The 26,363-nt window shown below is 37.2% G+C and overlaps 1 protein-coding gene across 8 annotated transcripts in view; it reads left to right on the top strand.

The window, feature by feature from the left end:
- Positions 1–511: 511 nt before the first annotated feature.
- The window catches only part of LRBA (LPS responsive beige-like anchor protein), an 813,910-nt gene continuing 788,058 nt past the window's right edge, over positions 512–26,363 (top strand). For 2 of the 8 annotated variants that reach the window (XM_055085920.1, XM_028491755.2), the window contains exons 1-2: positions 521–941; positions 1,289–1,727. In XM_055085920.1, coding sequence (XP_054941895.1) covers positions 1,509–1,727 — 219 coding nt within the window. In that variant the 5' untranslated portion in view covers positions 521–941; positions 1,289–1,508. Of the gene's footprint in view, positions 942–1,288; positions 1,728–26,363 lie in introns of all 8 variants that reach the window. The other 6 variants (XM_055085924.1, XM_055085922.1, XM_055085925.1 and 3 more) reach the window with 4 other exon arrangements.

Below are 26,363 nucleotides of genomic sequence, written 5' to 3'. Positions count from 1 at the left end.
GGTGTCCTTCTCCGAGTCCAAGAAGACACCTTGGAAACGTGGGGCGGGTTCCTTCCGCGCCAGGAGGCCCGACGGTAACTTAACAACAGAAGGAGCGTCAGAATCACCGCCTCGGCACTCGCCAAAGCACCTTCTCAGGTCGGAGAGTGGGAGGCTGGGGAAGAGTCGGCTTCTGAAAAGAAAGGTCTTTTCTGGCCGGGGATACACCTGGTGCTACCTGCGTAGCGCGCCAGCCCTCACATGCTGTCCTACCAGCAAGCCCGCGCCCGCGCCCCGCCCTCTCCGGCCGCCGGAGCCGCCCGCGCGTCCCCACGCTGCCGCGCAGTCTCCTCCGCCTTCGCGCCCGCCCGGCCGCTCGCTCCCTCTTGCTCGCGCTCGCGCACGCGCACGCGCACGCCGCACCCGGCCGCCCTCGGCGCTGTCATGGCGGCGGGGAGCAGCTTCAGTGGGCACGCGGACAGCCGCGCGACCAGTGGAGGGGCAATCTGTGGCAGTAGCATCCTCGCCGCCCGCAGCAGCCTCAGCCGCGGCGTCCGTAGAGCCGGCAGCGGCTGATTTTGCAAAGGCTGAGCGCAGGGGTGGGGTGGGGTGGGGTGGGGTGGGGCGCGCCAGGAAGCCATGGAGTTCTGTGCAGCCGCGGACTCCCGGGGAGCGGACTAGGGAAACTTGGAGGCTGCGATCAGGTGCACTGACCTCTGTCTCCTCCCTCCTCTCTTCGTCGTAGCCGCCGGGACTCCCCTCCCTTCTGGCCACTACACACACCACCCCTCCTCTGCCCGTCGAACCTCAGGTGCCCGAGAGGTGCTCCACTCCTCCCCCTTGGCCGAGCGTTGAGAATCATCACCGCCCCCTTCCCCCGCCCTTTCCTGCCCTGGATCTCAGCCGCCACCTCCGTCTCGCGGCTGCCTGGCGGGGGGCAAGGACGAGTCCGGAGTGTCTGGGTGAGGAGGAACTTTCTCCCTCTAGGGTAGCTTGGGGACCCCTGCTTTCCTCTGACCCCCACCCCCCACCCCCTTTCCCAGCGACAGTTTCCTTTTCCGTGCACCTGTGAGGAGAGGTTGCCCTGCGCCTGGAACCTGCGAGAGTGTGGGGGAGGAGTGAACCTGTTCTCGGGCCTCTGGAACCCGCCTTCGCTCAGAACCCCGCTCCTCAAGGCGCGGGGAAGCGGGTGGCTGGTAGCGGGGTCCTTTGAGGAACTTATTTGACGGACACTAACTACTCCCTTCTCTCCCCGCAAAACCCTAAAACAAAACCTAGCCTATTTAACATTGATTTAATCTTCCAATAGGGTTTGGCGTTGTTGTCAGCCTCGGGGAGAGAGATTGGACAAATATTCCCCAAGAGGAGGAAGGCGACGCCAAGGACTTTCCACATCAATTGCTTTTGGGGTTTCTCCACAACTTGGAAGAGTGATCCTTTCCGTTTTGCGTTGCGTCTGTGTGCTTATTACTAGCGCAGCGACTGCTGTCCCAGAGTGACTCCGAGTGGTCCTTTATCGTGAACTCGCAATGGCCAGTGAAGACAGTATTGCCCCTTCCCCGCCACCAACAGGTGATGACGGGGGAGGTGGAGGAAAAGGAGAAGAAACCCCTGCCGAAGGGGGTGCCTTGTCTCTGAAACCAGGGCTCCCTATCAGGGGCATCAGAATGAAATTTGCCGTGTTGACGGGGTTGATTGAAGTCGGAGAAGTATCCAATAGGGATATTGTAGAAACTGTCTTTAACCTGGTAAGTAGATCTCTATTTTACGAGCATATCTTCTTCTCAGTGGGTTGGGGAACAAGACGTTAGCGCTGGAGCCATGTGCTTTACTCAGGCTGATGATAGAAACAAAATTCTGCTGACCTAAATGAAACAATTTCTTGTATTTTTCAGTTTAAGGGGAATTATGTAAACTTAGATGCTCCAGGTTTTGAGAAAGTGAACAGATCACTTTGGTCCTAAGGAAATAATTATTGCTATGGAAGTATTATGGAGGATTCCAGTGGAGGAGTTTTATTCTATAAATTTTTTTCCCCCTTGGGATATATATCTAAGTGTGCATTTCGGACATTTTAAGTAAGTTCTTTTGACCTTTTTTTGGACTTGAGAAATAATGTCTACCTACTCTTTCGAGTCTGCCTAAGTTATGTTTTGCCATAAATTTTGAACAGAAAATTCTTGTTCACAGGGCTGATGAAAGATTAATTTGCTGCAAAGTTAGCATTTATATTTAATTTTGACTAGTTTTATTTTTAGACATGATTAACAAAAGTCAAATTTTGGAAAGAATTTAGGGTTACATCTTGTGAATATTGAATGGCAATTTAAAAAGAGAATTGCAGCAGATATAGTATAATCTTTATTTCATTTGTGAATTCATGTCTATCAGCAAAGCATATTTGGTCATTGGAAATTGCTGGTTATACTACTATGAGCTATGAATGTTATTTTTAAAAGGTGGATATGCGATACTTCCCTTTTTCGTTAGTCTTAGAAATGGTTATCATTTCTAATGGGGACTTTTTAGATTTCTTTATTCCGATCTCTGTTGCCCATCAGCGTAAAATATAAAAAGTAAATTTGGCCTTTAGATATTTCCCCTTCCACCTATTCACCTGTGTTAGAAGATAATAGATGGGAACAAATATGAATGTGCAATAGTTGAATAACTGTTTATTACCTTTCCCCTTTGCCTCTATTTTTTCAAGGTTAGGCTTGTTTTATTCAGGGCAGTTAATTATTTCCTTCACTAGACCTTTACTAATGGACTGGTCACCTGTGGTACAACTTCTGGAATGAGAAAGTAGCTTGATGAAATTCACTTACCTATGGAATAAGAAAATTTTGAACAATTGGGTATTTCTCTACCAGTTTGTTGTGTTGGGAGTTTATATACAAATACTGACACACGTGTACACATTTTTAAAAAAATATGCATATTATGGAAATGTTCAGGTGTACACAAAAATAGAACAGTTTAATTAACTCTGGTGTCTATCATTCAGTTTCAACAGTTATAAACATTTTGGGGATCTTGCGTGTATGTGGACTTTGAAAGTTTGTGAATCTGAAGGAGATAAATGGCAAATCTATGTATCCCTTTGTCTCCAAATAGACTTGAAAACTTTCCTTCTCAATTTTTTTCTTTTTCTAAACCTCATGTATCTTGGATGTTAAAGAGAAATCTGTGGTAGTGATATAGTCCATCATTAGTTGTTTGTGTGTGAAACACAACATTCCTCTGGCAGAAGGAGGATTCCAACTCCTCTGTTCTTTAGAATGTCTTCTGTGGAGGTGGATGACCGAACATGAGTCACTTGCATTTTATCATTAAGGAAAATCCAAATTCTGTAGTAATAGTTCGTTCATATGCTGCCTAGAACTGTATACCTGGTAGAGATTTTAAGGTGACTGGTTAAGTCTTTCATAGCTACATGTTTGCAGGTCAGTAGGTGTCTGGGTAGAAGGAGAGGGAAAATCTGTTCAATTACACTTCCTCTTCACCATCATTCTCCTCTCATGTAGGGTAGAGAAAGTTGCTGAGAGGATTAGATTAGTTCTTTTCCTTCCCTTCTCCCTTACAAAACTTTTCATGCTCCTACAGGGTCTTGGCCAGTTTTTTGAAAATCTTGGGAACTGAAAATATTGGGAATCTGGTAAACTAGTCCATTTCAGTGTTAGTACTGCTGCACTTAAATATTTTCTAATCGATAGTTATCAGCCTTAGTCTCAATTCTACTCAAAGAAAGAAGTTAACATTAACTAATAATAAGTGTGATTTAAAAAAAGTTACTACAATTTACTATGTGCTAGGCAATGGGCCAGGTGCTTTACATATGTTTTAAATTCTTCCCTCATTAAGTGTTTAATACATAGAGCTCATTATATAGGTAAGGAAACTGAGAGCCTGAAAGGTGAAGCAGATTGGTGATGCTTAGAATGACAACCCTTCTAGGAATACATCTGTCTCGAGTTGATGTAGAGTTGTTTGCTTCCCTAAGCAGATATTTATAGCTTAGGCATAGCTTCCCCCAACGTAAGGACAGAAAAATCATTGGTCCTGCTAATTATGAATGCTGAAACCTTGTTCAGTTTTCATATCTTCTTACTGACCATTCAAATAGCTTTCAAAAAAAGACTTTAAGGGCTTCCCTGGTGGCGCAGTGGTTGCGAAAAAAAAAAAAAAAAAAAAAAGACTTTAAAAGTAAAAAAAAAATTTTTTTTCAGGTTATTCAGTCAGTTTTTTCACTCAGAATGTAGATGCAGAAAGTTGATTATTAAGTTTTTTGCAGTCAGTATATTGGATTAATGTGTCTAAAATTGTGAAAAATAGGATACAGACAAAAGAATGTGTGACATGTATAAGTAATGAAGTATTATAAGCCCTGTGAAACTTCATTTAACCTAAAGAACCAGCATATTACCAGTATCACTGAATCCTCATGCATGCTCCTCCTTTATCCTTTGTTCATTGGATTTTTCATTAGTAAATTTATTATATATATTATATATTATACTATATATGTATTATATTATATATATATGCAGCTATCATAACTTTTTCCTACTTTTCAGGCATTTTATTAAAATAGATTGTATGCTACCGATTCTCTCTTATTGATTACATATTAGTTACTTTAAACCATAAAGTTTGTACTGTTAAAATTAAACAACCTCCCCTCCCTGAGAGCTGTCCAAATAGTAAGAGGTAGTAGAGCCATATAACTTCAGAAGCCTTTCTTTACAAAGTGCTGCCTCCAACTTTGCTAATGTAGCTTGACCTTACACTGTCATAAATTTCCTTTTTTTAAAAGATTTATTTATTATTTTATTATTTTATTTTTGGCTGCGTTAGGGCTTAGTTAATGCACGCGGGATCTTCCCTGAGGCATGTGGGATCTTTTGCTCTGGCACGCGGGCTCTTCGTTGTGGTGCGCAGGCTTCTCTCTAGCTGTGTTGTGTGGCTTTTCTGTTCTCTAGTTGTGGCGCGCAGACTCCAGGGTGCATGAGCTCTGCAGTTGTGGCGCATGGGTTCCAGAGCACGTGGGTTCTGTAGCTTGCGGCACACGGGCTCTAGTTGAGGGGCACGAGCTCAGTAGTTGTGGCGGGCAGGCTTAGTTGCCCCGCGACATGTGAGATCTTAGTTCTCTGACCAGGGATCGAACCCCCGTACCCTGCATTGTAAGGCGGATTCTTTACCATTGGACCACCAGGGAAGTCCCTGTTATAAATTTCTTTGGAATTTACCACCCTTCTTGTAATTTCTTTTGCAAATCTGTTTTATAGGTAAGTTTTGATTAATAGTACACCTGTGTATTCAAGTGTTTCAAACTTCTGGTCAACTTTTACATTTTTCTTGTTGCAATTTAAAACCATTTTTATTCTGTCTCCATCTGTATGCTAAAGTAATTTGTCAAACTTTTGGACTCCCAAATAATTATATTGGCATGTTTTCAGGAACTCACTGCTGAGTTTAAGGCTTCCACCAGGTATTTATAGGTGTTCAATGCTATTTAATTCAAGAATAGTGTTTCCCGTGGGCTGGTGACAGATACATGTTTTCATGAAATTTTTTTCTTCAAAAAGTAACTGTACCATTTTAATTAAACTGTTAAAGCTTAGGGAGTTCCCTGGCAGTCCGGTGGTTAGAACTAGGCGCTTTCATTGCCATGGCTGGGGTTCAAACCCTGGTCAGGGAATTAAGATCCCACAAGCTGCACAGTGTGGCCAAAAAAAAAAAGAGTTAAAGATTAGAAGATGGAATATAATTTTTCATTACTCATTATGTGGCATTGGTACAGGTTCTGCGAGATATTAATGGTGCAAACTCTTAACACATGTAGAAGCTGAGCAGATCATACAGAGGTTCCGTTTGTATTGACTGTGCAGAGACTATACTTGTGGGGCATCTACTGTTCCATTTTAGCTGACTGTTGTCCTGCAGTAACATGAGCCCAGTGATGTGTGAACTTTTTGGTTTTTTGGGAAGAATTGGAAATCTAGATTTAAAAAAAATAACATTTAAAATGTCAAATTAAAATATTAAAAAATACTGTGTGGGACATAAAATTGCAGGCAATTTCTTTTCAAGCTTTTATATGAACAATTTAATAGAAAGGTAATCATTCATCATGTTTCTATTTTGATGTGTGTATCTAGAATTATTTCCTCCTTAATACCTGACATCATACTTTAAAGGTTAAGAGTAATCTATTCTAGAAACATGCTTGTTCGTGGGCTTCTCCTCCATATCAGTTTGTATTGATACTTCATGTTATAATAGAAAACTCAAACTGGTTTAAACACAATAGAAAGGATTTATAGGCTCATTTATCAGGAAGTCCAAAGGTAGGGCAAGATTTACAGTAACAATAATATTAAAGACCAGTTTCTTTCTGTTGCTGTTTTCCCTTCTGTAATGTCAGCTTTAGCACATTGCTGTTCCCCTCTTGGTAATGGGATGGATGCCAGTGGTACTTGGGGCCATATGTATTGTTGTTCATATCTCTTGGGAGAGAGAGTCTCTCTGTCCTAACATTCTAAACAAGAGTCCTGATTGGACTGCTGAAGCAATGATTGTGGCCATTGAAATGTGCTGATTGGCTTAAGCAAACCAGGGCCAACTGCTGTACCTAAGAATGGGGTCAATTTCCTCTAAAGTACTTGGGCTGTATGGGGAGGGATGGATACACAAAGATCTGGGTAAGAAATTCACAGAGTGAATGGATGCTGGATAGGCAGCCAGTGATGTCCACTACTCTCCTTTTCAAATGCATAATAATATAATAGTAATGTTAAAAATATTTGTGTAAAGAGAAAAAAAAATCACTCTCAACTCCCTGTCGTGATCTTGAGCAAGTTTTTAAAAATTCTTTTATTTATTTATTTTTAAAAATATTTATTTATTTTATTATTTATTTGGCTGCATCGGGTCTTAGTTGCGGTATGTTCGTTGCAGCATGTGGGATCTTTCATTGTGGTGTGTGGGCTCTTGGTTGTGACGCACAGGCTTCTTCTCTAGTTGTGGCACGTGGGCAGTAGTTGTGGTGCGTGGGGCTCTCTAGTTGTGGCACGTAGGCTCTAGAGCATGCAGGCTTAGTTGCCCTGTGGCATGTGGAACCTTAGTTCCCCAACCAGGGTTCGAACCCGCGTCCCCTGTGTTGGAAGGTGGATTCTTAACCACTGGACCACCAGGGAAGTCCTTGAACAAGTTTTTTAACTTCTTTGTGACTTGGTTTCCCCAGCTCTACAATGGGGAAACTATATTGTAGAAAGGATTAAATGAGTAAATACTTGTAAAGCACTTAAAATAATGTGTGGCACATTAAGTGCAGTTATAACTATTTGCTATTATTGTAGTATTTGCAATTTTAGATCGTTACAATCATCATATTCCAACCGTATCTTATAATTTTTTTGTTTCTATATAGTCATTATTAGCCTATTGGCTCTGCAATATACTACTTCATTCTTATTTTGGGGTTTATTTAATAGCCATTGTCACTTTTAGAGGTGACTTGATTTTAAACATCTTTATTGAGGTGTAATTTACATACCATGAAAGTCACTTGTTTTAAGTATACAATTCAGTGATTTTTAGTAAGTTTCCAGAGTTGTGCAAGCATTACCACAATCTAATTTTAGAACATTTACATCCTGTGTTCAAGACATTTTATACTTTTAGCTCTTACATTTAGGCCTGTGATCTATTTTGAGTTAATTTTTGTATGATGTGAAAGAAGGGTAAGATAAGGGTCTAAATTCATCTTTTTGTCTCACTGCCATTTGTTGAAAGGCTGTTCTTTCCCATTAAATTGCCTTGGCATCTTTGTCAAAAATCAGTTGACTGTAACTGTAAGGATTTATCTGAACTCTTAATTTTGATCCATATGTCAGTTCTTACATTAGTACCAAACTGTCTTGATTACTGTAGCTTTGTAGTAAGTTTTGAAATAGGGATGTATATCCTCTTTGTTTTTCTTTTTCGAGATTGTTGGCTATTCTAGGTCCTTTGTATTTCCATACGAATTGTAGGATGAACTCGTCAATTTCTGTTAAAAAAAATGGAATGTATTTCCATTTATTTAGATCTTCTTTCATTTCTTTCATCAGTGTTTTGTACTTTTCAGTGTACGAGAAGATGAATTATTTTTGAGTAAATAGTTTGTTTTGTTTTGTTTTTGTGCTGCTATTAAAATGCTTCTCTAGGCATCTTTGTGCACTGAAATTTCCAGAAGAGGAATAAATGGTTTAAAGTATATGAACATTTATATAGCTCATGGGTAGATATTGTTAGCTTGTTTATTAATGTTGAAAATTAAAAGATATTTGGGTGAGTTGTTATATTTTAATAACTTATAGTTTCTTAGAAGTGATAGAATTGATAACTTAGGCCACTGCGGGTATGCAGTCTTGTTTCTGTTTTGAATACATCAATTTTGAACTGGGAAATCATTTGGGAACTGAAAATTCAGAATTTTTTTTTTTGTTTTGTTCCCTTTCATAGAAAGGGAAACTGAGTAAGCTTTTTGTTTCTCATACCTTTTGTTTCTCATACTGACCTAGCTGAACTAATGAAATATATTTAATTTTTATATTATAAATTATCTCTTTTCATATATAGATTCTTTAAAACATTTATAATAGTTTTGTATGTTTGCAAGAAAAATGTCCAGAATACATTTTGTTTTATAGTACTTACTTAGATAATAATAAATTATTTTGTTTACCTTTGTACCTCCAGAACTTTTCACAGTGTTTCTTGGTACTTTAAAAGTGTTTGTTAAATTAAATGGAAATGCTTTAATCTCCTCATTAAATAAATTACATTCATTAGGAAGTCTAGTATCTATTATTCTTTTCTGCAAAAGGTATATTCTTAAAACCTTAATACATATTTCTTTTATTATTTTCTGACTATTTCTTATGAAAATACTTGTCAGGCAGCTTGCATTTTTCATTATATAATTTTGAGTTACTTCAATATCTGTTTTACCCCTAAGAAGAGCAATTTCATTATTTTCAAAATAGTCTCTTATAATGTGCTCTTAAAGTAGTTTTTCCCTTTTACTCTAGTATTAGTTCATATGCTCTCATCTAATGGAGTATATACTCAGAAACCTACCTCTGAGTATATTTCCAGTGAGTCTTTGGCTTAAAAGCTGTTGGGACAACATAAGAAGTAAAAAACAAAAGGAAATGGTGCAAAGGAAAATACTGTTGAGAGTACACAAACTCTTTTTAATTGATTAAACTAATTTAATAAAACACTCTGAGTTTTAGATTTTAAAACTTTTTTGATGTGTATCTGTTTTGATTCCTCAAAGATTTAATTGAATTTGTCCCAGAATAATACATGTGATTGAAATGTGCTTTTGTAAAGTAGAGAATTTCCTGTTGCTGGAGATTTTAGAAGTTTGCATATTGGGGATATTACAGAGTGAATTCTTGCTTTGGGTAGCAAATTAGACACCAAATGACTTCTAAAGTTATGTAACTATCTGATGTTCATGATCTGTGTTTTGCTGTCTGTTACACCTGGGTTTTTGCATTTACTTCTTAGACTTCTCTTGACCAGACTAATTTAGTAATTTATGTTCTATAAAAATTACAGTTTTAGAGAGAGGTGAGGGGCTGGATTTTCTCTATAGATTCTTACAGAAAGATGAAAAACTGATGAGGTCTCAATTAACTACGTTTTGTTAGAGATAAATCTATTGCTTGAGAACTGAAAAAGATTTTCACCTTGCCTAATAGGATCTTTGTTCATGAATAATCACTTAAGTGGTGTGGTATTTTTATTTATAAACTATAGTAAATCTTTTAAAACTATGGCCTCTGATGAGGTATTTAGATTTTGTTGTTTCTAGTGAAAATACTTTTCTCATAAAGTAATATAAGTATATTATCTTAAATTCTATATGTAGTACCTAATTGAATCCAGTCTTTATTATCTTTGGACTTCAATATCTTTTTTTTAATGTAAATTTATTTATTTATTCATTTATTTATTTTTGGCTGCATTGGGTCTTCGTTGCTGCACACGGGCTTTCTCTCGTTGTGGGGTGAGCAAGGGCTACTCTTTGTTGTGGTGCGAGGGCTTCTCATTGTGGTGGCTTCTCTTGTTGCAGAGCAGGGCTCTAGGCATGTGGGCTTCAGTAGTTGTGGCACGCGGGCTCAGTAGGTGTGGCTCGCGGGCTCTAGAGTGCAGGCTCAGTAGTTGTGGTGCACAGGCTTAGTTGTTCTGCAGCATGTGGGATCCTCCCGGGCCAGGGCTCAAACCCATGTTCCCTGCTTTGGCAGGTGGATTCTTAACCACTGTGCCACCAGGGAAGTCCCTGGGCTTCAATATCTTGAATAAAAATAATCATTATATCTCAAAGCTTATGAACACACACATGCACATATAAAACTTTTTACACAGAGTATTTTTTTGAAAGTGTGGATTTGATGTTAATACACGAAACTTAAAAAGTCAATCCTGATAGTAATATGGTAATTAATACATGAAACTTAAAAAGTCAATCCTGATAGTAATATGGTAATTAATCAGTTTAAATGGGATATCAACAAATCTTTTCTAGAAACAGAGTAAGCACCAATGAGGCTCATTGGTATCTAAAATGGAGAAGATATTAATTATTAAAGAAAATTATATAAAGATATTATAAAATTATTATTAACAGTATCACCAACTTGTTTTCTTAGACAATGCTACCGTGAAATTAATAGGTATCAAGCAGACACAAAATCCAAAGCATTTCAGAATAATTTTCCTTACTGTAGGTGACTTTCTTGTCAGTGCATGGGTGAGACAGTGCCTGTGGCCAGAAGTGTGAGTGGGTTATTTTGTTAGTTTACTAAAACATTTGGTGGGCTTATGGTTCTTAATCTGTTTTCAAACTTTTTTGGGGGTAAGTTTTAATTTTCAGTGATGGTGAGATGATCTGTGGCTCTTGAGTTTGGGGAAAAATATATTGATAATTGGTATGCTTTTGAGGTGAAGTTAATTCATTATTTTGGGTTACAGTAGGTAATAGCAATAGCTAAGATTTATTGAATGTGCCAGGTTCCATTTTAAATGTGTATTATCCACATTTACTTTTTACAATTCTCACAATCAGGTGTAGGTCTTTCTGCCAAAATGTCTTGTGTTCTACAACAGTGGACTAAAAATAACAGGGCTTACTGGGGTAAAAATAGGAATGAGGTGGCCCATTCAAAACCTCTGGAATTTTGTAACGAGAATATTAACAAAATCAGTAACCTTAATGAAAATACTAGCAAGGTTAAGTCTCTACTGATACTTTCACCTTAGCATCACAGTCACTTTTGTGGTATTAAACCTGGAACCTGTGCTTCCTTCTTTGAGATGTAGATCTGTTTTTTTTTTTTTGGAAATGTCTTTGCATTTCTTCATCTGTACTTGTAGATCGTCAGATACTAAATGTTATGGGAAAAGCGTAATACAGTTGACACTTGAACAACATGCGTTTGAACTGTGCGGATCCACTTATACGTGGATTTTTTTCAATAGTAAGTACTACGGTACTCCACGATTCATGTTGGTTGAATCCAAGGATGCGGAGGAATCTCATATATGGAGGGCCGACTATAAATTATATGTGGATTTTGGACTGCAGGGAGGGTTGGCCCCCCTAATCTCCACATTGTTCAAGGGTCAGCTGTAGTTTTTGCAATCATTAAACCAAGCACTATTTTCATTAAAGGAAAGCAGTTCTGTAAATTTTCATGTTTTCTTCAGATCTTTATGTATTGTGAAGAATTTCTCTTTAATTCTTTTGGAAGAAACTACATATGAACCAACATCACTTCCACACTATACCTGCATTATTCTGCTCTTTAACAATCTTGTAGGAGGTGATTCAAGGCAAAGATATGTTATAGCAGATTGGACTGTGCTATTGTAATATTTACTTTATAAATGATGAAACTGAGAGAGAGGCTAAGTAACTTGCTCACGTCACTGAGCAAGTAATGTTGCTGAGATTCAAACTCAGGGAATCTACAACCTGAGCTCTTAAACACTAAGCCATATATAGAACCTTAAACTGGAAATAGTGGCTTAAGGCATCTTTCAATCATGTAATTGATCAGTGTCTGGAAAAGTATCTAGATTGTTTAAAACTTGCCTAACATCATCAAGATTTGGCTTGAGGCAGGTAAGGTTAATTTGTTTGTTTTCCCCTTTAAATAACTTAAAATGTGTAATAGGAGAAGGGAGTTTTTAAGGAATGTGATATTCATATTGGATGGAATTAATGACATAGTTAATCATTTTCAAAGGTGCTGGAGTTTGCTTTTTTACTCTCACAGTCAAGATTTAGTTGGCTTATTTAGCTTGCAAGATTGAAATGACCTTGTATATTGATCCTATAAAAAAGTGAAATTTTAATCACCTTTTTTTGTCTTTCATATATTGACCACATCGAGCACTAAATAGGAAAGGATGATGCTTTTATTAATCAGTTACAGAAGAGAATACCAGCTGTTGTCTTTCATATTTGTCAAGATGTGTTAATGGGCCTCTAGTATTCAAATGACCTTTCCTTGAAGTTGATTTGCTTCCATGATAGATTTACTGAATAAATTTAGGGGGCAAGATTATTCTTTTTTCCTATGGATTAGAGTGTGAATTTAACTAGAGTTTAGCATTTAAATTTTTAAGTAAGACGTCAAAGTCAAAGAATCAACTTGAATAAGATTTTAAAGTGGATCATTTTTACATATTGCTATTTTGACTAGACTTATGACTTAGTAATATGACACTACTTCTCTTTTATGAAACAAGTAAATATTTCCAGTGGGACTGATCCATCATTCATTCAGCAAATATTTATGGGGCAGAAATAGTTTTTCATTCTCTTCTGGATAAAGGCAAGTTCTTTATTATGATATACAAGTAATTTGGATCTTGGCTTATCTATTGCCATTCTCTGCCTTAAACTTCATTTGTACAATATTGAACTTGGATTGCCCTTGAAAGGAAAAGAGAACATGATGAACCATGTGTAATGGCTCTTGTAGCTTCTGCTCACAGTGACATGTCACTTCCATTCACGTTTCATTGACTGAAGGAAATCACATGTCCTTGCTAGTGTTTATCGTACCATGTGTGAGTTTCACAGGGTAGGTATATATAATCCTCTTGCATAGAGGGGCACTGAATATTGGAGAACAAGGAAGATTGTATTTCTTCATAGTTCTTAGATTTTCCAGTATGTTTACTAAATGGTTGGCTCAGGTACATCTCGCATCTCACTCTTTATTTCTTGGTTCTGTTTCTTTCTGAAGTGTATTCTTCAGCAGTTCTTTTAATGAGGGTCTTTGAGTGGTAAACTCTCTCAGTATTTGTTTAAAAATGTCCTTATATTGACCTTGCTCTTGAATATAGTTTAGCTGGGTGCAGAATTCTAGTTGACAGTTATTTTCTCTTACTATTTTGAAGATACTATTCTGTTTTCCTCTAGTCTCTTTTGTTGTTGTTAAAATTGTCACAATTATCATTCTGATTTAACTTTACAGATAATCTGTCTCTGTGGTTGCTTTTAAATTTTTTCTTTGACTTTGGGGTTCTGTAGTTTCACCATAACTTGTCTAGGGGTGGCTGTGCTTCCTGAATCTGAAGATTCATGTTTTTCATTAGTTCTGGAGAATTCTCATGAATAATGTCTTTTCTTTATTTAACATACTTGCATTTTGGAACTCGTAATACATGACATGTTGGGGTTTTTTTTCTTTCTATCCTTCATCCCTTTTTTTAAGATTTTTTTGATGGGGACCTATTTTTTTTTTTAAGTCTTTATTGAATTTGTTACAATATTGCTTCTGTTTTATATTTTGGTTTTTCGGCCACAGGGCGTATGAGATCTTAGCTCCCCGATCAGGGATTGAACCCACACCCCCTGCATTGGGACTGCCAGGGAAATCCCTCCTTCATGTCTCTTAGTCTTTCATATTTTCAATCTTTCCTGCGGCTAATATCTTTTCTTCTAGTTTATTGTTCATTTCTTTATCTCCATCTTTCTTTCTTCTTGCCTCCCTTCCTCCCTCCATCCCTCCCTTCCTTCCTTCCTCAGTAGCCCAGCCAAAGACTAGTAATTTGTAATTTCCCTGTGCCAGTGGATGGATTTTTTTTGGGGGGGGTGGCGGGACAGGTTGTGGGGAGGATCTGCTTTTTTACCTTTTGAGAGTCCCGTGTTTATATGGAGATTTCATTCCTTGAGTGGGCACCACACTGTATTTTGTGTTTCTACATAAGCATTAAAATTTAAGTCTCTAGCTTAGTAGCTTCCCCTTCTGAACCCCTTCAGCAATTGTAATAGCAGTTCAAATACTTATTGTTTTCCTGTTTCTTCTTCATTTTGGTCTCTTGGAGTTGCCTTTTCTTTCTTGCAAGTTCAGCTCTATAGTGAAAAGTATTTTTTGTTATATTTAATATTTGTAGGTATTTGTGAAATGATAGTTTTTAGGTTATCTTAGTCTACTCACTGTCTTGCTGGAACTATAAGGTATAACTATAAAGTAATACAAAGCAATTGGTATATAATAGCCAGTGAATAAATTATAGCACCAATTTAGACTACATTAGGCCATGGTTTTTCCTATCTGGCAATAATTTGGAAGATTATTACCTTAGATAAGTCCAGATAATGGAGTTCTGTTGTAGATCAATGAAGCAATTGTAGGTAAAGAAGATTTGTCATTTTTCATCTTCTTCAAATTCTTACCTTTATATGCAGGCAGTTGAGCAGTTTTTATGTTAGAAAGCAACCCTATGTTTCCAAAACCAAATATAGATTCTTGGGAAATTTTGTATATGGATGTAGTGTTTTAAATTTTGGTATTTATCTGAGTTTTCTGAGATTTTAGAATTATAGAATGTTTTGGGATAGTGAAAGGAATTCAGCTTTTTTCTTCCAACCCCTACCCACTTAAAACAAACAACTTAGAACAATACACTACCGTTCTTTGAATCTTAATTCTTTGTAAGTTCTTAATCATTTAGCTGGAATGCTAATAACCTGCATAGAAATCTCATTTGTATTAACAGGGAACTTTATAGTTTTACTATTTTTAATATTTTCATCTGCCCAGGGATGAACTTTTGAAATAAAATAGCAGTAAGCAAGGCAAATGATGACCATTTGTTTGTTTATTTATTATTTTTTAATGAGGTATAGTTGATTTATAATATTATGTAAGTTTCAGGTGTACAACATAGTGATTCACAATTTTTAAAGATCATACTCCATTTAAAGTTGTAAAATATTGGCTATATTCCCTGTGTTGTGCAGTATATCCTTGTAGCTTATTTTATACCTAATAGTTTGCACCCCTTAATCTTTTACCCCTATATTGCCTTCCCTTCCCTCTCTCCACTGGTAACCACTAGTTTGTTCTCTATATTTGTGAGTCTGCTTATTTTTTTGTTATATTCACTTGTTTGTTGTTTTTGTTTTTGTTTTTTTTTGGCTGCATCGGGTCGTAGTTGCAGCACGTGGGATCTTCATTGAGGCATGCTGGATCTTTCATTGCAGTGCGCAGGCTTTTGTTGCAGTGTGCAGGCTCTTCATTGCAGGGCAAGGGCTTCTCTAGTTATGGTGCAGGCTTTTCTCTCTAGTTGTGGTGCGCGGGCTCAGTAGTTGTGGTGCATGGGCTCTCTAGTTGTGGTGCGTGGGCTCAGTAGTTGTGGCTTGCAGGCTTAGTTGCCCCTTGGCATGTGGGATCTTAGTTCCCCGACCAGGGATCGAACCCGCATCCCCTGCATTGGAAGGTGGATTCTTAACCACTGGACCACCAGGGAAGTCCCCTGTTATATTTTTTTAGATTCCACATATAAGTGATATCATACAGTATTTGTCTTTCTTTAATGTTTTTCACTAAGCGTATTACCTCTAAGTCCATCCATGTTGTTGCAAATGGCAAAATTTCATTATTTTTTATGGTGGAGTAGTATTCCAGTGTGTGTGTGTGTGTGTGTGTGTGTGTGTGTGTGTGTGTGTGTGTGTGTGTGTGTCTGTGTGTATGTATCACACCTTTATCTGTTCATCTGTTGTTGGACGCTTAGGTTGCTTCCATATCTTGGCTATTGTAAATAATGCTGCCATGAATATTGGGCTTCATGTATCTTTTCAGGTTAGTGTTTTCATTTTCTTTGCATATATACCCAGGAGTAGAATTGCTGGATCATATGGTGGTTCTATTTTTAGTTTTTTGGGAAACCTCCATACTGTTTTCCACAGTGGCTGCACCAATTTGCATTCCCACCAACAGTGTATAGAGTTCCCTTATCTCCACATCCTCACCAGCATTTGTTATTTGTGGAACCATTTGTTAATCTCTTAGGAGCTACACTTAAATTGACAAGATGGCTTTTGACATAAAAATTTTAGGAGCCATTTCTATTTGTTGGGACTATTTTGCTGATTTATTTAACTTAACTGTTTGAAATAAAGAAAATTCCTCAGTTTAGTCAAGTTCAAAATTCAGCATATCATATAGTTCAAATATTTTTCTAGTTTATATTATTAGACATTGACTTTTATTCTGTGGTGCTAAATATGCTGTGCATGAACAGTTATATTAAATTATGCAAGTGGTGCTCCAGAAGGAAAGATTGAAATTAATGCTTTGTCCTGTGATCCATACGTAATAGGGGTGAAACTGGATCTAAGTCAGGCTGTGTGACTGAGTCTGTTGATTACATGTAGCCAACATAAGTGTTTTTTACAAGTATTATCTCATTTAATCTACACAACTCTTTGAGGTAGTACTTTATTAAACTTGTTTTATAATAAGAAAGTAGGATTGGAGAGGTTAAAGATGCTCAAGTCCCATAGTTATTAAGATGGGGTTTGGACCCAGGTTGTTTGAGCCTGAATCCTGTACACTATATTTTACTGTGTGACTATTAATTTAAGGTGGGTGCTCATATTAGAATTGTAGAAGATGGCCACTTAACTAAATTTCTCAAGAATTGTATTTATTGAAAAACTAGTTCATGATAATTAGAAACATAGTAAAGAATGATAAGCTTTGAGAAAATGAATTATCTTAAAATTTTATCATTGATTTAACAGTGCATACTTTGATTTTTTTACATCAGTTTCCCTGTGTGTCAAATGGTACATGGTTACTCGTATATGTTTAAGATATCCACCAATCAATTTTCTTCTATTCTGATAATCAGGAAAAAAATGAAATGACCAACTCTTTAATATTTAGGGACTAATCATACATCTTATTTGTGATTGATAAATATTATTCTTAATCTGTATTACTGGTGTTTTGTTCTTGGTTTTGTTATATAGTACCTTAGCCTGAGGGCAGAAGTATGGAAGAAAAGAAAAGTAAATTAGTAATTTTCTATTTGTCATTATAGTATCTCTTGAAAAGATTTGGAAAAAGTTTAACATTAAATCAAATAGTTAAAATGAAAAATTTTGGCCTGTGTTTGGAAGTTTCATTTATTCTAAATTCTCATTGCTATGGAATGGTATTTTTTTCTTTTTTTAACTGGTACTTTTTTTGTTAATTAATTTTTATTGGAGTACAGTTGCTTTACAATGTTGTGTTAGTTTCTACTGTACAGCAAAGTGAATCAGCTATAGATATACATATATCCCCTCTTTTTTGGACTTCCTTCCCATTTAGGTCACCACAGAGCATTGAGTAGAGTTCCCTGAACTATACAAAGGTTCTCATTAGTTACCTTTTTTTTTTTTATGGTACGCGGGCCTCTTGCGGTTGTGGCCTCTCCCGTTGTGGAGCACAGGCTCTGGACGCACAGGCCCAGCGGCCATGGCTCACGGGCCCAGCCGCTCCGCGGCATGTGGGATCTTCCCGGACCGGGTCACGAACCCATGTCCCCTGCATCGGCAGGTGGACTCTCAACCACTGTGCCACCAGGGAAGCCCTAGTTATCTATTTTATACATGGTGTCAATAGTGTATATATGTCAATCCCAATCTCCCAGTTCATCCCACGCACCCCCCTTCTCCCCCATGGTGTCCATACATTTGTTCTCTACATCTGTGTCTCTATTTCTGCTTTGCAAATAAGATCATCTATACCATTTTTCTAGATTCCACATGTATGCGTTAATATAAGATATTTGTTTTTCTCTTTCTGGCTTATTTCACTCTGTATGACAGTCTCTAGGTCCATCTGTGTCTCTACAAGTGACCCAATTTTGTTCCTTTTTATGGCTGAATAATATTCCATTGTATATATGTACCACATCTTCTTTATCCATTCGTCTGTTGATGGACATTTAGGTTGCTTCTATGTCCTGGCTATTGTAAGTAGTGCTGCAATGAACATTAGGGTGCATGTGTTTTTTTGAATTATGGTTTTCTCTGGTTATATGCCCTTTAGTGGGATTGCTGGGTCATATAGTAGTTCTGTTTTTAGTTTTTTAAGGAATGAAATGGAATGTTGACTTCACTTGTGAAATTTTTGAATACTGAGAGGATGTCCTAATTAATAATAATTGATACTTAAGTTTGAAATGACAATTTTAATGGCTCCTTTTTTTCTGTTGATCATTGTTGCCTCTGGATATTTATCTTCTGAATCACATGGGGATACTTTTCCATCTTCCTTCTTCTCTACCTTGCTCACACAAGACCCAGATTTCCTTTTTGACATTGAGACTACTCCTTGAGACTCTTCCCACTTCATAGAAAACCAGTGTTTTCTTATTCTCTTCTGAACCTAATTGGGGTCTTCTAGAGCTCTGCTCTGGCTGCTATATGTGATGCTGAAATGGGAAAGAAAAAAATGACTACTTCCATTATCTAAATTTTCCCCATAGAATCTATGAGATAATAGCTAGTATTTATTGAGTGTTTTTGTGACCTACTAAGTAGTACTTCTTTGTCCTTATTCTACTCTGGTTTAGTCCATTCTGGATGCAGGGGCTCCTTTACTTTTGTTTCTCTCTCTGCCTAGAATGATCTCCTCTCAGTTATCTAATAATATATATCAATAAACAATATACTGTAATATAAATATAAATTATAATTTTTATATCTTGAATTTCTGTTTGATTTTTTCATATTCATATTTTTACACTTTCTTTTCCTTAGTCATACTTACAATATCTCTTTTATTTCCTTAAACATTAACATTTTAATATTGTGTATATGATCATTTTTATTTTTTTCAGTGTTTGGAGTCTGTTTCTGTAAAGCTTGTTCTGCTGTTTCTTGGGGGTTTGTTTCTTCATTATTTTGTGATATTTAAAAAAAACAATGAGCTTTTGTTCTATGGATTATTATTATTATTATTTTTAAATGTGTCTGTATTTGGAGATGAGGCCTTTTAAAATATTTATTTATTTATTTATGCCGGGTCTTAGTTGCAACAGGTGGGCTTCTTAGTTGCAGCTCCAAGGCTCCTTAGTTGTGGCATGCAGACTCAGTTGCAGCATGCATGTGGGATCTAGTTCCCTGACCAGGGATCGAGCCTGGGCCTCCTGCATTGGGAGCGCGGAGTCTTATCCACTGCGCCACCAGGGAAGTCCCTGTTCTATGGATTATTATTTTTGAGTATAGTTTGATGTCTGGTTTAAAGTGCACTCCTCCTGGTGGTTTGGTGTTTGCTTCTGTCATGCTCCAGTGTCTTCAAATTCTGAATCTCTTGAAACTAAATTTTTAGTTTGAGTTTTGTTAGACCTCACAGGTAGTATGAGTTCTGGTCCCAAATTGGAGTGAGAGGAGGGAGACTTCTTTTTTTCTCTTCTACTCAGGTTGAGACCAGCAAATATGTCCACTTGCTTATGATGAGCGTGTCCTGTCCCTGTTACCACACCCGTTCACCCACCGACAGTGTTGCCCTTCAGATTCCGCACATTCTTTAGGCCCCAAGCTTTTGTCCTTCTCCCCCTTAAGACTCAATTTCTAAACCACTAGAGGTTGGTGGATGCTCCCAGGGCAGATACTGGCCTCAGCGTTTGCTGAAACTCGGTTGTTTTTTACCTCCAAAGATTTTCCTTGGTTTCTCTCTAGTTCAGCCATTCATGAAATTTTTGTTTGTTTGTTTGTTTAACAATCAACATTTTAAGGAATTCTGAACAAGTGTTTTTCTGGACACCTAAGTCTTCTGTATTGCCAGAAATGGATCTGATTTCTTCCTCTAGTTATCTACATGACTCTCTCCTTCATTCCCTTAAGGTCTCTGTTCGGATGTTACCTTATTAGAGAACCTTTACCTACTACCAAACGGGTACCCTCATTTTCACTCTTTATCTCCTATATCCTGCTTTATTTTTATAGTGTTTATCTCCATCAGATATTTTATTTTGTTTTTCCTTATATTAGAATGTAAGTTCCATTTTTTGGCTTGTTTACCACTTTATTGCCAGTGCTTAGAGTAATGCCTGACACATAGTTGGTGCTCAGTAAATATTTGTTGGATGAATGAATGTGCTTAATGCTTTAAATGATTATTTCTTTTAATCCTCATGGTAACTCTGTGAGGTAGGTGATATTATCATCTCCATTTTAAAGGTGTGAGGAGTCTTAGGCTTACATAGTTAATTAAGTTGCCCAAGGTCACACAGTAAATGGCGGAGGAGATAGAAGTTGAACCCCAGGCAGTTCAGCTTCAGAGCAACCTGTTTTAACCATTGTGCTTCGGTGGTGGTAGTGAAGTTGGTTCTTTAGTAGGTTTGTATAACACTGGTATAATTCTAGAATTCAGCTATACTTTGTATTCTATTTTTTCTTTGGGAAAATATTTTCTAGATTTCACATAATTGATTTTCAAATAAAAATTGGGGCCCTAATATGTAACTTGGAAAGCTTACGCAGTACAGCGGTCCCCCCTTATTTTCAGGGTTACCTTCCAAGACTGCAGTGGATACCTGAAACCGTGGATAGTACCAAACCTTATTTACACTATGTTTTTTCCTATACATACATACCTGTGATGTACTTTAATTTATAAATTAGGCACAGTAAGAGGTTAACAACAATATCTTATAATAAAATAAAACAATTATAACAATATACTGTAATAAAAGTTTTGTGAATGTGGTCTCTCTCACTCTCAAAATATCTTATACAGGCAGACCTTGTTTTATTACACTTCACAGATACTGCATTTTTTAGAAATTGAAGGTTTGTGGCACCCTTGCATTGAGCAAGTCTATCGGTGCCATTTTTCCAAAAGCATTTGCTCAGTTCATGTTTCTGTGTCACATTTTGGTAATTTGCACAGTATTGCAAACTTTTTCATTATATTTATTATGGTGATCTGTGATCAGTGATCTTTTGATGTTACTTCTGTGGTTGTTTTGGCATGTTTTAGCAATAAAGTATTTTTAAATTAAGGTATGTACTTTTTTTGAGGCATAATGCTATTATTGCACACTTAACAAACTGTAGTATGGTGTAAACATAACTTTTATATGCACTGGAAAAGCAAAAAATTCTTGCGACTCACTTTACTGCAGTATTTACTTTATTTTGGTGGTCTGGAACTGAATCTACAGCATCTCCTAGTTATGGCTGTACAAATTTAATGCTTTTTCCATCTTAACTATGCACTTAACATGTACTGTGGTCATAACTTTTGCAGTTTGAGGTGTGAGTGCAAAACAAGCATGGCTCTTTTTTTCCTTCTTTGCAATTTCGTGGATAGAAGATTTGTTCTTACCATAGATCTTAGCAACCTTCAGCACATGATTTTTTTCTTTCCTTATTAAGTCGAGGACTTTCACCTTTTTGCTTAAAGTAAGCATTTTACAGCTTCTCTTTGGAATATCCAAATTGCCAGCATCACTACTCTTGCACTTTGGGGCCATTATTAAGTAAAATAAGGGTTACTTGAACACAAGCACTGATACTTCAACAGTCGATCTGATAACCTAGATGGCTATTAAGTGACTAAAATAGTGGGATATGCTGGACAAAGGAGTGATTCGTGGCCTGGGTGGAATGGAGCGGGATGGCTCGAGATTTCATCACTCTACTTAGAATGGCATGTAACTTAAAACTTATGAATTGTTTATTTCTAGAATTTTCCATTTAATATTTTTGGACCATGGTTGACCTAGGGTAACTGGAACTGTGGAAAGTGAAACCATGGATAAAGGGGGAACTACTGTATTTAAATCTGATAAGTTTTTCCTCTTCTAATTTTATTTCTTTCATCCTTTCAATTTTTAAAAAAATTTTTAGTTTTAAAATAACTATTTGACTGCTGTCTCTTAAGACATTGTAAAGATTCTGGTGAGGTTATGCTGTGTTGCCTCTATTTCCTACAGTTATTTTATACAGTAGTTCAAATATATAATTTATTTTTTATTTTATTTTATATTTTTTTTTGCGGTACGCGGGCCTCTCACTGCTGTGGCCTCTCCCATTGCGGAGCACAGGCTTCGGACGCGCAGGCTCAGCGGCCGTGGCTCACGGGCCCAGTCGCTCCGCGGCATGTGGGATCTTCCCGGACCGGGGCATGAACCCGTGTCCCCTGCATCGGCAGGCGAACTCTCAACCACTGCGCCACCAGGGAAGCCCCAAATATATCATTTATAATAATCAATTTTAGTTACAGGCAAGTAACCGAATTAGTAGATAGGAAAACAGAAGCTGATGATTCCCTCCTAAGATTATCAAACAAACCTGTATTTCCTTTTGAAGTCCTCATTTCAATGCTATCACTTTCCCTTTACCAGAAACTTGACTTAACCTTGACTTGCCTTCCTTCCTCATTCCCACAATCAGTGTGACACCAAATAGTCTACTTCTTAATTTCAACCCCAGGTATCTCTTGGTAGTATTATTTTAAGGCCTTTCAAACTGTTCTTTTCCTCTTCCATGCCATTCCACAGCATGGTCTATGAAGCCGCAGCTCCTCCTGCACTTCCTTTCCTCTCTCATCATGTTCTCTCTATATACCATATTCAAGCCATACTGAACTTTTTCTTATTCTTTTAATAGGTCTTGCCTTTACAACCTCTGTGCTTTTCTTTCAACTCTTCTCCTACTTGGATGCTTTTTTTCCTTTTCTGCCTGTCATAGTCATGCTCATACTTTAAGACAGCTTGGATATCATCTTCTCTAAAAATCCCAACTCTTGGCCCAACTCTGAGACAGATGTTCTCTGTCCATTCCACGACAGAACTTTCTTCATAACTTATAGCATTTACTTAGCTCCATTATAATTATATGTTTATATATTTCTCCCACTAGACCATGAGCTTGAAACCAGAGATTTTACCTTTATTATCTTCTTTTTTAAAGTCAGGTTTATTAAGGTATAATATACATAGAATAAATTCATTGCTTTTAGTGTAGAGTTTGATGTACGTTGTCCTGTAACCATCATCATAGTTGAGATGTAGGATATTTTTATCACCCCAGAAAGGTCTCTTCTGCCCCTGACTACATCAGTCCTCTCTGCCCCATTCCCAGACCCTGACAAACACTCATCTGATTTCTGTCCCTATCATTTTGTCTTTTCCAGAATGTCAAATAAAAATGAAATCATGCAGTGGGTAGCCTTTTGTGACTAGCTTCTCATACCTAGCATATTGCGTTTGAGAGTCTTTCATGTTTTTGCATATATTAATAGTTTGTTTCTTTTTATTGCTGAGCTGTATTCTGTTTTACGCATGTGCCACAATTTGTTTATCCAGTGACCGTGTGGTTTCTGCCTGGCTATTATGGCTAAAGCTGCCTCCAAACATTTGTATACTAGTCTCTGTGGGGACATATTTTCATTTTTCCTGGATAAATAGCTAAGAGTACGCTTGCTGGCTCATATAGTAAATGCATTTTAAATTTATAAGTAATTGCCAAACTGTTTTCCAAAGTAGCTGTGCTGTTTTGCCTTCCCACCAGTAATGTTGAGTTCTAGTTCTCCATTCTTGACAACACTTGGTATTGTCATTGTTTTTAATTTTAGACATTCTAGTAAGTTTTTTTAAACCTGTAATATTTAACATAGTTTCTGGCATATTCAAGACGGAATAACAAAATATTTACTTATCTTTGACCAGGCAAGTGTCTTACAGTATTTTATGCTGCTGTTCATCTTAAGCTGCATCACTTTAAGCGAAATCATTTTTAAGCTACAATGGCTTGAATTAAGACATAAGAATAAGAATCATACTCAGTTCTTTCTGTGGTTGAAGTGATGTTCTCTGCAAGCTCTAACATATGTATTCAGAAAGAATTAAAAACCACAAAAATTTGTTGGTAACATTGTTTAATCCTCTTGTGGGATGTGAATTTAGTCAGTCAGTTGCTTAAAATAGTCTCTAATTTTTCCCTTCTAGGTTCTATCCTTGAGATGATTGTCCTTTGATTTTTTCATTTCTGGTTCTTGACAATTTCTCCCCTTCTTAATTAGCCTTAATGTATTGTTTTGTTTCGAGCTAGAGGCATACTTAGGAGATATTGCATATTCAATTCCAGACTATCACAATAAAGTGAATATCACAATAAAGTGAGTCACACAAATTTTTTGGTTTCCCAGTACATATAAAAGTTATATTTACACTGTAGTGTATTAGGTGTGCAGTACTGTTATATCTAAAAATAAAATGTACATACCTTAATTTAAAAAAACTTTATTGGTAAAACATGCCAAAACAATTACAATGGTAACATCAAAGTTCACTGATCATAGATCACCGTAATAAATGTGATAATAATGAGATACCTAGAAGAGTTTCTGGCCCTGGAAGAGTTTTCTGAACCTTGACTGGGGTGAATGGCCTGAGGCCTTTGCTGCTGTGAGGGTGATCCCTGCCAGGCACCAGTGATGGCAGAAGCCTCAAACGGGACAGCTCCATTTTTGAAAATGACACCCAGGAGCAACGATGGAGGAGCAATGATTTAGAAAGAATCTAAGTCCCTGAGTGAGCATGAGGAGCAGAGTTGCGCTGCTGACCTATACCTTTTACGCTGTTAGAGGCAAGAGAAATAAAATTTTTGTTCATTAGGCCATTGCAAAAAAAAAAAAAATTATATATGTATATACACACACACACACATATATATATAAAATAATAATGAGAAAGTTTGCAGTATTGTGAGAATTACCAAAATGTAACACAGAGACATGAGCAAAGCGCAATAAAGTGCATACAATAAAATGAGATATGCCTGTATTTGCATATCTTAGCATGTTACAGAACCTGTTATAGCCTGTCAGAGCATGGAAGGAATCTTAGAAATAACACTCTAATCCTGTCAATTTTTAGGTGAGGAAATTGAGGATCAGAGACATGTCCAAGGTAGGCCAGCTGGTTAGGGCCAGAACTGGTTCTGGAACCCAAATTTCCTAAATTCTCATACATTTCTCTTTTTACTTAGACATTAATGGCTTTCAATTTAGTGAATCAAGTGTTATAATTCCTTTTTTCACTTGAGGCAATTTTTTTTTTTTTTTGGCCGCGTGTCATGTGGGATTTTCTTCGACCAGGGACCGAACACTGCAGTGGAGGCACAGAGTCTTAACCACCGGACCGCCAAGGAAGTCCTGAGGCAAAAGTTTTGAATTTTTCTCTTGCCTTTCTCTTTCTTCAAATTTACTGACACTCAAATAAAAAGCTCAATCTGATTATAGTTGTTTATATGTAGTTTCTAATTGATTATGTTTCTGGAGACCAGTGGTCCATAATAGAATTAGCATTTTTCTACTGTGACCTTAGAGACAAATTGAGGAACTAGGATTTTGTCAGTTAAGATGTGAGAAAGGAAACTAGCATTTTTTGAGGTCCATGTACTTTAGAATGGATTTTTATACTTAGAGTTATTACTTTTAGATACTTGCCTTAACCCTGGAGGATTGGAGTTATGTATCTGCACAGTGATCTTAAAATGTATTTATGAGTATATACCAAAGTTTTCTGTATTACACAGTACCACTTTAAATATGTTGTGACACTTCTTCAGAGTCTTTTCTTAATTTATTCTGACCTGTGGTTAGGTAATTAAACAAGGTTTAGGTTAATTTTGATATATACGTGTGTGTATTTTTTTTATGGTTACTAGCATGGCAGAAATGGAGTTTCTTCAGGATCCTAGTATATTGGAGCTAGAGTAAAATACACAAATATTTACATAAACAGCATAATTACAGGTATTTTATTTTATTTTTTTTATTTTTAAAAATTCATTTAATTTTTGTCTGCTTTGGGTCTTTGCTGTGCGTGGGCTTTCTTTAGTTGCAGTGAGCGGGGGCTACTCTTCGTTGCGGTGCGAGGGCTTCTCATTGCGGTGGCTTCTCTTGTTGCGGAGCATGGGCTCTAGGCACGTGGGTTTCAGTAGTTGTGGCATGAGGGCTCAGTAGTTGTGGCACACGGGCTCTAGAGCTCAGGCCCAGTAGTTGTGGTGCACGGGC

This window comes from Physeter macrocephalus, chromosome 7 (assembly GCF_002837175.3).
Source record: "Physeter macrocephalus isolate SW-GA chromosome 7, ASM283717v5, whole genome shotgun sequence".
NCBI classification, from domain to species: domain Eukaryota; kingdom Metazoa; phylum Chordata; class Mammalia; order Artiodactyla; family Physeteridae; genus Physeter; species Physeter macrocephalus.
This window is presented reverse-complemented; position numbering and strand designations above follow the sequence as displayed.